General features: G+C 47.9%; 1 protein-coding gene across 1 annotated transcript in view; it reads right to left on the bottom strand.

The window, feature by feature from the left end:
• Positions 1-12,991, bottom strand: part of BSN (bassoon presynaptic cytomatrix protein) — an 841,563-nt gene that overhangs the window by 65,070 nt on the left and 763,502 nt on the right. The window contains exon 8 of the mRNA XM_085625028.1: positions 1,217-1,313. Within this exon, the coding sequence (XP_085481154.1) occupies positions 1,217-1,313 (97 nt within the window). The remainder of the gene's footprint in view (positions 1-1,216; positions 1,314-12,991) is intronic.

Genomic DNA, 12,991 nt, shown 5'->3' with positions numbered 1-12,991 from the left:
TGCACCCCGCTCTCCTGGAGTCCTCAGAGGAAGGTGGAATAGCCCTGGTAGAGAACTGACACTGTTGCGACTCCCCACCTTCAGACTGGGCCTCCAGCTGTCTGCACCGCTCTTCTGTTCCATGAAGGCAAATCTTCCCCCTTTTACTCAGGGTACGCCTGGAAAAGGTCCTGCAGTGTTGACATATGTCAGGGATGTGGCTGCCAGGAAGGCAACTGATACATACATCATGAGGATCTGATTTGGCCTTCTTCTGCCACATGCAGGGCATTTGTCAAATAAAGATTGCATTTTACATGAGCTCAGAGCTCTAAGATCCTGTCACCACGAGTATAAAAAAAGAACTTGAGCAACTGCCACCTAATGGGCTTGATGGGATACTGGTGGGCTTTGAGCCCTCAAAGGCACAGACTCTCTTTTCATATCTGCAGAGTTGCTACTTGTAAGTCTACATTGTCCTCTTCCTTCATGATTTTCCTTTAAACAAGGTTTGTGAGTGAGATTTGTAAGGCCAAATAACGCAATTCCAGCTAACATTTCTTGGTTTTTAATTATACATGAACCCATTTGTAAATGCAAATTAATGAAATTGGCCAATATAGCCTCATTTATACGCTGCAAAACATTTAATAAATTATTTGGGCCTTACTGAAAAAAGGCAAACATCTACACTTACGAATATATATTAGGAAGAAGTTCCGGAATCCCCGCACATGGGAGGGGCTATTCAGTGCTTATGATTATCAATGGAGATCCCCTGAAAGAACATTTATTAGCTCAACCTGAACCCCTGATTCTTTCAGATAATAGGTTTTGATCAACAGCAGAAAATAACAGTAATTTTGCCTGTATAGTAGTGTGGAACACTTAATTTGCCTTAATGAATAACTGTCCCCATACACATGGTAATTATTCCATATTATAATCAGCATGACAGTAAAAAGCAAGCATTCGGCAAAAGTGGTTTGAGATTCACGCAATGTAGCTCTATATAAGACAAATACAACTGAGTTATACTTGTTATGCAGACACTCAGTCACTCTTCTCAAGCACCTCTCTGTGTGCTGATGCAGACTATTTATGTGCCCCAAAGTTTTTGAAGTTCTGACAGTACAACATATATGCAAGCATCTAGTCGCATCAAAATAAACAAGTTTAATGTTTTGCCCACTTCACATTCCGCAAAGGATGTAGAAACAATCAAAGACGGACTAACCTGCTGCTGTTACTTGGGGCTGTGGCTGTGGCTGTGTTACTCTTCCTATCTGTGGGGCTTTCACTGCTGCTTTCGGGGGATCCATCTGCTCAGTTTTCTGTAATATTAAGTCACAAATGAAGAAAAAATTTGGGACTAGACTTTACATGTGGTTGGTTATTTAGAGATGATATACTTTTCTCTACTACTTTGAGCGAAATTGATGGGGAACAACATTTAAACAGTTGCTCTCCCTCGTTTTGAAATTGGCGTGGTGGACAACCACTTGCACTGCTAAATAGCACCAAACTGGAAGCAAAATACAAATGGAGAAGGAAAAGTTACTAACCACTTTAAATTCAGTACGTCATCCACAGGACTCTTCACACTATCACCATATGATAAAACAAAGTCTCAAAAGAACACCAGACGCAGTTTTAAAGAAATGCGCCGGGGGCGCAACGGGCATCTTCACCCGATTTGTTGCCCCATGCAGATAAGGGAATCTCTTTATCTCTGCCCCCACACCATATTAAGGACACGGGTGCAGAGGTAAAGCTGTCAGGAGTTGCACTGGAGGAGGTCAAGAGGGTCCTAGGTAGCCCCCAGACATCCCCTTGCAGGAGGATGCAGTCACTCACAGTACCCGCCTGCAAGGGGATCTCTCTCCTCTCTAAAGTGCAGGTGGGTGCCACCTGCACATTGAAACAAAGAGTGGCTTTAAATCAGCCGCTCCGTATTTCATTTGAATGCACCGCACACAGGGCAGCACAAATCTGCGGCAGCCCTGAGATGCAGGGCATTCAACCTAACAGGGCGCACTTACCCTCTATGCGCACGGCAACCTGTTTGAAGGTGCACCACGGCGCAAACAGGGAAAGTGTGCCTTATATGTAATAAAGCCCTGGGTATTCTGACTGTACCATGTTTAAAAAAGAATTACGAGGGGGTGTGGCTGGGCAAGATGGCCAAACGGACATAACCAGTCTCGGCTCCCGATCCACGCGCTGTCTCGGTGTGGTTTGTAGCGGTTGCGGCGACCTTCACTCACCGTTAACGGTGGCCGCTGAGGGGTGAACATGTGAGGCATTAGCAGAGAGTGGTGGCGGGCACGGATAGTCCCGGGAATAGCGGGATTTTTCTCTGCTGGCTGATCGGTGGGAGATGCGCTGGATTAAAATGGCGGCGGGACCTGTCTCCGGTGAAGACCTCGGACCCCCCACTTGGATTGCGGCATGAGAGGCAACTGTTGGTTGTCCTGGGGGCGCCGCCGATAGCTCTTGCCACTGTCTTAAGCTGCTGCACCTCGCCTCTCTCCCGAGTGCCTGATCTTAAAATGGCGGCCGCGCTGTAGTTAATGGCGGCTGCTGTTCGTGCCCACTGACTGTTGCCCGGATCTCCTTGCTGGCTTTTGACACGAGGGCCCCTCTGATCGCTGCAACTGGTGGCTCCTCCTCACTGGGCCCTGTGGGAGTGCTTTAGCCTTGACCTGGGGAGTCGGGCTTGCTGCACACCCTCGTTTGAAATCACTGGACTCTTGTGCCTCCCCCAAGCTGTGGGACCACCAGCGCTCCCTATTGACCGGTCTAGCTGTCGCCCTCATACTTACACGGCAGCGCTGGTCCACAGGAGCTGGCCCTCGAGGGTACACGAAGGGTCCGGATGCAACCTTGATCCTCCCGCGTCCCCGCTGTGGCGGTGACGCCTCCGCGTCCTCGGGGGCTACCTGGCTGGAATACTGAGAGGGCCCATCCACAGGCTGCACGGCGCAGGTCGGAGTGATGAGGAGGATGACCCACTAGACGTCACCTGTTTCAAGACTTCAAATCTGAGTTACGCAAGGACATTGGCCAAGACATCAAATCCTCCATTGACCAGCTGCGCTCCGACCTGTCAGATTGTCTGTCTTCCTTGCAGCTGGACGTAGACTCCGTCGGCACAAGGGTTCTTGATCTCGAAGCCCACCATCAGGAGCAAGAACAACTCTCTACCGAACTCCGGGATGACGTGCGCTCACTTAAGGAACAATTACTCCAGTCACAACTAAAGGCGGAGGATCTCGAGAATAGGGCTCGGCGGGAGAATATACGTATCAGAGACCTAGAGGAGGGAGCTGAAGGGCCAGATCTGGAGGCCTTTGTGGTGGGTCTTTTCTCTGAGCTTTTGTCTACACAGTCTCTCAAAATAAAACTGGACAGAGTCCATCGAGTGGGGTCTCTGCAACAGGGAGAAAAGAAACGGCCGCGCAATGTCTTGGCAAAGTTCCACTCCTATAGGGCCAAAGAGGCGGTTCTGCAGGCGGCTAGGACTAAGGAGTCCATCTCATTCCAAGGTCACTCCTGCTCCATCTACCAGGATGCCGCGCCATCGACTTTAGCTCGGAGACAATTGCTCAGACCCATTACCGCTAAGCTCCGAGACGACAAGATCAGGTACAGATGGACCTATCCTTTTGGGCTCAGTTTCGAATTCCAGAACAAACGCCGCCATATCACCAACCTCCAGGAAGGCTTGGATCTGCTGGGCATTCCCTCTGGAGAAGATGCCACCGCTCACGGCAAAGCTGGAAAATCATCCCGAGAAGCGTCATCATCTTCAGCCTGGTCGCGCAGGGAGAGGCGCTGAACGTCTGCTGGAAACTCAGGGGTCTGTACGTCGCGGACTTCGGCCTACCAGCAGTGAGGGCTGAAGTCTCCAGAGGCCTCCGCTGATAAACTACAGGGGCCGGCTCCTACCGGGAGAGTCGGGAAGGTTTCCTTCGTGGGCCGTGCTGCGGCCCCGTCTCTGAGGCTGCGGGGACTCGCACTCAGAAAGGAGGGATCCTGGACGTTGTGGACCTTTCAAATAAGACTGATGTTGTTTCCTTTTGATTATAGCACAGCAGGCTTACCCGCCAAGGTCTCTCTAGCTCTCGAATACTTTCTGTGATCTTCATTGGTGGTCATAGTTTGTTTATCAATGTGAATGCTTTCTCCATGTGTTCCTCTGGGCACGGGCTAACATTCAATTTGGCCTTTCTGTATCTGTTTCTTCGCTAAGAGCCGCACATTTATGCTTCTGGTCCAACTTCCCGCCGAGACGGGCGTGGACGGGGTCCTCAGACCTGTTGTCCCCCATGGTCTCAAGGGGGTCATTCCTATCCCATAGAGGGACCTCAAGTCCTGTGCGAATTGTTTATTTGTTTTTACATGTTTCTATTTTTCTAGGGGGGTTTGAAGGGGTTGGGGTGGGTAGTGGTGGCGGCTTTTTAACAATGCTTCAGGGGGACCTTTGCAATTTTGGACAGGCTCAACCGACGGGCTTTGATCTTACGCTACCGCAGGGGGGCAGAAGTGGTGTGGAGGAGCTAAGGGACCCTCTGGGCTTGGGGAGCGTGGTAGTTTTTTCCATGTGAGGTGATGCCGATCCTTATTGGAACCTGGAATGTTAAGGGTCTCAACTCTCCCCAAAAACGCCACAAAGTATGGAAATATATTACGGATCACAACCTTGAAATTGTGGCCCTTCAAGAGACGCACTTAGCTAGAGCCGAAGACCCTCGTCTCAAACACAAACACTTTCCACTAATTTAACGGTCCTCGGCCCACACGAAACATCGGGGGTGGCTATTATGTTTCGCTCTTCTACACAATTCCAAACCTATGGGAGTTCAGAGTGACAGAGATGGGCGCTGGGTCATGATCAAAGGTCGCCTGAGAGGGAAAGTTTGCACTTTTGCGGCAATATATTTCCCCAGTTCTGGTGAGACGACTTTCCTGCACGCTTTCTTGGGGAAATTGACAGATGTTGCAGTAGGGCCGCTAGTCCTCATTGGCGATTTTAATTTGATATGGCAAAAAGACTTGGACAGTACATCCTCTCAGCGGTCAGACATGGGCTCCTTTTCCGGGGAAACTCAACAACGCATACGTGATATGGGCTTCCTAGACACATGGCGCACTCTTTTCCCCCACACACGAGACTACACGTTCTACTCACATGTCCATTGTACTTATTCCTGGTTAGATTACATCTTTATCAGTCAGTCTTTGCAGGGTGCGTTACAGGATGCCAAGATCTTCCCCCTCTCAGTATCCGATCATAGCCTGTTCTCTGTGTGTCTTAATTGGCTGGGGAGTGCCCCGACCAGGCCCAGATGGTACTTCCCGCCGTCGCTCACACGTGACAAAGAATCCTGCTCCAAGCTAAGAAACACCATTACTGACTTTTTTAATACTAACAGGCCAGAAGATTCCTCGGAGTTTGTCACCTGGGATACCCTGAAGGCGGTTATTTGCGGGGAGTGTATCGCCCTTAACGCGGCATTAAATAAACAGCGCGCTCGCGAGAGAGAGCTCTTGGAGACCGAACTGATGGCTCTCGAACATACCCATAAAACTAATCCCACGCGACAAACGTTAAACAGTCTCACGGCCCTCCGAGGTAAACTCAGGGCCATTTATAACAACAGGGCAGAATTCACACTTCACAAATTGCGACACTTATCATACACCCAGGGCAATAAAATTGGTAAACATCTTGCTAGACAATTGAAAGATAAGTGGGAGAAAGAATACATAGACGGTATTTTGGGCCCTGCGGGGGAAATTACACGTAGGGACAAGAACAAAGCTGAGATCTTTGGGAATTTCTATGGGAACCTATATGCTGGGGATTCTTTAGATTCAGACGCTCAACAGGAATACCTCCAGTCATTACCTCTGCCCCAGGTGTCTGAGGCATGGAATGATCTGCTCACCGCTCCTAAAACCATAGATGAAGTCACCATGGCCATTACAAACCTGAAACCTCACAAAGCGCCAGGGCCGGACGGCTATACAGCTCTTTTTTATAAAACGTTTGCCCCCGATATTTCCCCCTATCTTGTACGTCTCTTCAACAAAATGGCAGAAGAGGGTACAACTTCAGGCTCCATGTCTGAGGCGGTGATTTCAGTGATTCCCAAATCGGGGAAAGACCCCCAGCGTTGCACCCCCTATGGACCTATCGCCCTATTGAATCTGGATGCTAAACTGTACTCTTCTTTTATTGCCAAACGGCTAAATGACCTCATGCCTATCCTCATTCACCCGGATCAATCGGGGTTCATCAAAGGCCGTCAAACGCACGATAATACCCGTAGGATCATACACCTAATAGAAAAGGCCAACAGATGCCAAATCCCTGCGGTTTTAGTGGGCTTGGACGCCGAGAAGGCCTTCGATAGGGTGGATTGGATTGTCCTCTTTCGCACACTTACGTCATTCGGCTTTGCGCCCAAATTTCTCAATATGATAAGAGCTAATTACTGTCTCCCCCACTCTAGAGTGGTGATTATTGGGATACAATCCTCTCCCTTTCTTCACTCACGAGGCACGCATCAGGGGAGTCCCCTTTCACCTCTACTTTTTGCGCTCAGCATTGAACCTTTAGCACTAGCGATCAGGAATAATCCTGGCATCCAGGGAATACCATTCACAGGAGAATCCCATAAAATATCTCTGTTTGCTGACGATGTTCTTTTGTCTCTGTCTGAGCCCGCGTCGTCTCTCTCGTACTTGCAGTCGGAACTCGAGTGTTTCGAATTAGTGTCAGGGTTTAAAATAAATCTGGGCAAATCGTACATACTTAATCTTACTCTCTCACCTTCGGAGGTACACCGCTATCTTGGGCTACCTTGTCCATTCAGTATCTGGGGGTTCAGTTGACGCCAAGAGTCGAAGGACCCTATGCTGCCAACTTCCCCCCCCATACTTGAGCGCATCCAGACGGACCTTGCGAAATGGAAACCCCTTTTCCTGTCATGGTTGGGCCGCATACACGCCGTGAAAATGACTCTCTTGCCCAAGCTTCTCTACCTATTTCAGGCCTTACCCATTGAAATGGAGAATGATTTCTTTCGGAAAGTGAAGGCCATGATCCTGCGCTTTATATGGCAGGGAGGACGAGCACGCTTCTCTTACTCTCTGCTGCGCCGCCCCCGTACTGATGGGGGAGTAGGCCTCCCAGATATCCTCCTATATTACAAAGCGGCGCAGCTGCGGGTCCTGGTTGAGTGGTCCCAACGGGAGTCCGAAAAACATTGGTTACACATGGATCGTAGCGTGACGGGATGGACCATATGGGATCTAGTGTGGCGCTCACGAAGGGACAGACCCCAGAACGCATACATTAGCACCCCCACGCGCACCACTCTTAAGGTCTAGGATTCGATCTCGGTGAAGATAGGTGGACCTCATTCCCGTCCCCCTTTACCCCGCTCCACTTTAATCCATAGTTCCTCCCCGGCCCAGCATGAGGGACCTTTTGATGCTTGGAGAAAGGGAGGCTGCTTAGCTCTAACACATTTGTTCCATAATTTTGACCCTCTCACTTTCGATCACTGTAAGTGGGACTATGCCCTAGAGAACAGAGAAAGCTACCATTATACGCAATTGATGCATTGGGCCCTTACCCCTCAGGTGCGGGACGCTGCCACTCGGCCTCTCACTAAATTTGAGGCCTTCCTCACCAAGACTACTAACATGAAAGGGGTGATCTTGTTTATATATAGCTTCCTACTTAAAACGGCACTATCCCCACGCCCCAGGTATATGTCCATGTGGGAAGACCTGATTCACCGTCCTATTTCCGATGAGGAATGGACCCACCTATGGTCCGACATGGTACGCTTCAATCATTCCACTGAACTCAGGGAAGCACACTTGAAGACCATGATGGATTGGTATCTGCATCCCTCCAAGCTTCGGCAGATCTTTCCCACCACTTCGGGTAGATGTTGGAGGGGTTGCGGACTCCTTGGGGATTTCCAGCACATATGGTGGGACTACCCGGTTATCCGCCCCTTCTGGGAAGAAATCCTGGCTCATATAAAAGATATGTTGGGCTATCCCATCCCCACTACCATGGGGGGAGTCCCTTTGGGGATTCGTGACTCCTCCTTAGAACACCAGACTCGAGCTGATAAAATGATTATGTGGCAGCTGTTTGGAAGAGGAGAGAGGCCCCGGCTATCTCCCTCTGGCATTCCCGTTTATGGAGACTGCTTAGCTTAGAGCGTATGGCTGACATTTTCAGGGATAACTATAAGAACTTTGAATTTCAATGGGGACCCCTTGTCTCCTTCCTCTCCAGAGGCCTCCCATTGGCTGTGTGTCCCTCCTCCATAAGAGCCCTCCATCTCTTTCAGTGTTTATTAGAGTCCCAGTGTCGAACACTTTCTTGGTTGTATAAGTTCGCCGCCACCACGGGTAGGGTGGGGGGTGGGTTGTGTGTTCCTTTTTTCTTTTACCTTCTTTTTTTGTCTTTTTTTTTTCCTTTTTCCTTACATTATCCCACGTTGGGATCCGTTTGTACATGTTTTTGGCACTTAATGTACAGTACTTCAATTGAGCACCTTGGGGAAACTACCGTCACAGGAGGAAGTTGAGCTCTCTATAGAATTGCCTGCCTACATCGTACTTCTGCAAAGACTCTTTCAAGCTCCAGTACGTTTAGAGACTGTATCCATCATTCGGCCTATTTAATGGGGAGAGGAGCTGGTTTATTTGATCAATGCATTTTGTCCAACTGTTATGGTCTTGCTAGACTTTTTGATCCCCTGCGCGGGAACATGTGATAGTGCTATTTCAGATTGTAAGCTGTAAAAATTTAATAAACATAACTTTTGAAGAAAAAAATTACGCACGCCCATCAGCATATGTGCAGTCCTTCGCAAGGTCCTGGCTCTTACCCCTAGTTTCCTGCCGGCTTGTGTGCTGGAAATGGTGCTTGGGTCCAGCTGGAGGGTAACATTAATACCTTAAAGTACTGATATCAAGTAATCGTTTTTTCCCTTATTCTTGTGTATGGCTTCACCAGTCATTTAGTGAGGATAATGTTCAGGCTAGGAGTTCAAAATCAACAGTGGTGGTAAGTCATAAGTAGGAAGGGTAGTCTTGGAGGTTGACTAAGCAATGTTTAGCCAACCTCATGACTGTGGTTGATATATTTTTTTTCTAGGGAGTTTGTGTACTTTTGTACGTTTATGATACCCTCTTTTGTTTTCAGAAGTTTGGTTACAACGACTGATTTAGTTCTGGATATATAAGTCCACCTCATGCGAGAGCGGAATGTGGTGGGGTTAAAAGTATAGTGATTCATGTCACATCAGAGACTGGGAGACTCATATGTGTAATGCTCAATCAAGGAGCCAGGAGACATTTCATCAACGCTGTTGTCTGTTTTTGTTGTTTTGGCTGCCTGTTGACATACGCTAGCGACTTAACCCCTTGTACGCTCATAACGGAACCACGCCGTCATGAGCCACGGGCGGCGTGTGCTCATGACGGCGTGGTTCCGTCATGCTGCAGCCGTTGGCGGCCGCTCCTCCCACGCGGCTCTAATTCCCCGCCTGTGCGGGCGAAATAGAGAGTGGGCGGAGTCGTGACGGAACCACGCCGTCATGAGCACAGCTCGCCCGTGACTCATGATGGCGTGGCTCACCTCTCACCTCCCCAACGCTGCGGCGGAACTCGCGCCGCAGCGAAGGGGTTAAGCACCAGATGGAACTGTTGATTATTTCCTAAAAATGATGAGGGACCAGATGATCCCGATACAAAGTCAATGTCAAGGGACATCAATGGGTTAAATGACTGCCCCTTGCATCAATTACTATGAAATCATTAATAATGGCGGTATGATTTTATCACTCAGTGAGGCTGGATTCTCTTTACGCTGTGAGCATACTGGCTTTAACCTCTTAAATATGCCAAGTTCGTGAGTAACATGGAAACCATTAATATGTGCTGAGAAGTGTCATGGCGCAGTTGAGGTCATGATATTGTCCAGTTGGTGAAGTTGATGCTGCAGATGAGACTTGGTGGCCATGGTGAAAGTTAGCTAAAACCAGCACATCCTTTTTAATGGTATGTTTACTGATTAGAAAAACAGTAAACATACCATTAAAAAGGATGTGCTGGTTTTAGCTAACTTTCACCATGGCCACCAAGTCTCATCTGCAGCATCAACTTCAATAGGACTTCCCTATTTGGGATTTCTCCGATGCGATAAGCCGACAGAGAAGACTTCTCTGTCGGCTTATTTGCCAAGTTCGTGAGTAACATGGAAACCATTAATATGTGGGTTGGATATTTGGCAGATTTTTCTTAATTTTGTGAACACCCTGGCTCCAGACCGCTGAGCAAGCTGCTCCTCATTCGATCTGTACCACGAGAATAAGACAATTTTCTTGGGACGCAGTGCCCACACTGTGAGCTGAACAAATATCTAGAAATTGATGTCCAGTCTTCTCACCTATTGTGAAACATAGGGGCTTGGACTACTATATCCATGCTCAATACACCATCCAGAAAAGCTTAACCTGCTTCACCATACCAAACACAACATAGCTCTTTGAGCCTTGAAAAAGTCTTTTCAAGACGAAACACGTGTCGACTGTTCTTTCTGTCTCTACGTGCCAACATTGATGAAGATCTGCGAATAAATCTTTTTTATCATCTTTGGAGTGGTGCTATTGTTACTGAACAAAACTCTGACTTACTTGAATCAATTGTGTAACTATGTTTGGGTTGTGCTCTGTCAACTAATGTATTATTGTGTATATATGGAGGGCATCCTGCATATAGAGTAGCACCGTGGATGGCACAGTGCTAGACATTGAGCACGCTGGAGAATATCCAGGTTACTATATTACTTTGAGGCAAACAAATACAGAGGTGCTGGCTAGTGCAAACCACTGCCATCAATTATCTTTCTGCTTGTTTTCCTTATCTCAGTCCCCTCAGCAGTTTTCTCTGAGGTAGGGTTCTACCTCCTGCCTCCTCTCCTCTTCTTCCCTACAGTCCAGTGCTACTCACCATTTGGCTTCTTCCTTCTTCTTGGTCCACTTATCTAACATACACAGACTGAAGACTTGCTTGACCAATGTGTCCTCCTCTTTCAGTTCTCTGGCTGATCTCTGGTAGATCAACACTTCCTCTACCTGATCATGGTAAGCACCATTCTGTGTTTTGGCCTTTGGGATGTTAATGGTAATTACAGATTGGCTTCTAACATGTTTTGTAGTTTTCCTTATAGAACCCTGAAGGTCTAGTGAATTGTGAAACATCCTGTGACATGTTGAGCCATACTGACATCAGGAACTCGTCTGTCTCTCTCCTTCCTTAGCTCTCTTTTTCCCTTGGGTAACATTAACCTCAGGCTTGTTTCCCTTCACACTGAAGGTATGCTGTTTTGTTGAGAGATGTAGACTGATTATTGCTCCTGGGAAACCACGTCCAGCCTCACTTTGTAATACAGCGTATCTAGGTGAATCCTCCAATTATGAAGCAAGGGGCATTACCTGCCAAAGTGTTAGATGAATTGTAGTGGAAAATGGTCTGATGCTACCCAGGATTTGTAATGTGGCAGTAGTATGTAGGCACTGCAACACAAATAATGTAAAAAATGTCCCACAAAGAGTGACATTAATAGAATACTTGAATCTACCAATATATTGTGCCCACCATACATCTACCAGAACCATATCAGAAATTGCACTTTTCAGAGTTTCTAACATAGGACCTGATTAAAGGTCAGACAGAACGGTATCTCCTTGAGGATACCACACTGTCCAAACACTACTGGCCTGGTGTTATCTTGCCCAAACATTTTGGATTTTCCAATGGTTGTCAGTCATTACATCGCAGGTAAGTACTTAGGGATTTATTATATTATTACTATTATTATATCAATGTCGTTTTTTAAATCGCATAACTACCCAATCAGGGTATCCCAGCGCTGACCAACTGCTTGGAATCACATCACAGTCTTAACATAAAAGCGTGGATCAGAAAAGCCAAGTTTTTGGGAGCTTTCAGAAAACCCTAAGGGATTGGCAAGATTTCATAGATGGAGGCAGCAGCGGTCCTTCCATTAGAGCGGGGTAGCTTCCCCCCTAATGCCTGCGCCGTAAGGAAAAAAAATAAATGGTAATAAAAGGACTTTATCACCAATTTATTTTTCCCTTTTCCCAGCCAGCACTGTTTGGGGGCAGGGCCACTGCTGTTGACTGGCAGCAGGGGAGTGGTGCTCACTCTACCAGTTTAGAGTGTGCATGCCATTTTAGCTGGATGTCTTGCAACGGCCATCCTGGGTGGAGAGCAGGCACAGACCCCCGGTGCCTCCAGGAGCGTCAAGGCAGCCCGCTCCAGCCAATCAATGAGAGAAACGTCCGGATTGGACTGGAAACATAAATTTCAGCAGAGGCCACCAGCGCAGAGAGACTAAAGCACGAGGAGGACTGGAGGAGATGACCCAGCGGAATGGGTAAATATTTTTTTATTTTACATTTTGCGTGCAGCTGTTTGGAGCTTTGTCATCGGGGGAGAGTGGATGACAGTTGAGGTCGGCGAGCTAACAAGTGAACAGGGAGACCAGCAGCACCTTTGGAAATGTTTGGCATGCAGTGGTGCACTCAGTAGCGGTTGGAGTGGCAGGCCGAGACCATTCAGCGGCGCACTGGCTGTGAGGTGAAACAGCACCACTGGTAAGGACCTCTGGAAATGTGAAGCCTGAGTGAGGTGTTAGGGGCCACCAGATAAAGAAAGTTACCATAGTACAACCTGGAGATGATCAATTCTTGCATTACTACTCTTTAGGTAGAGACGGGTACGAATCAGAGGATTTTTCTTAATCAACTTAGAATGCCGAAGCAGGTGGAGGCTACTTTAGTGATCTGATGATTCAATAAAAGCTAAGTGGGTTTGAATTGCCGGACTAAGAGTTCTACTATCTATGCACTCAGGCGCACTTTGCTCTGTATTGGGTAATGCTTTT

Source organism: Triturus cristatus, chromosome 9 (assembly GCF_964204655.1).
Source record: "Triturus cristatus chromosome 9, aTriCri1.1, whole genome shotgun sequence".
Taxonomy (NCBI): Eukaryota; Metazoa; Chordata; class Amphibia; order Caudata; family Salamandridae; genus Triturus; species Triturus cristatus.
The sequence above is the reverse complement of the archived record's forward strand: the minus strand, read 5'-3'. Positions and strand labels throughout refer to the sequence as shown.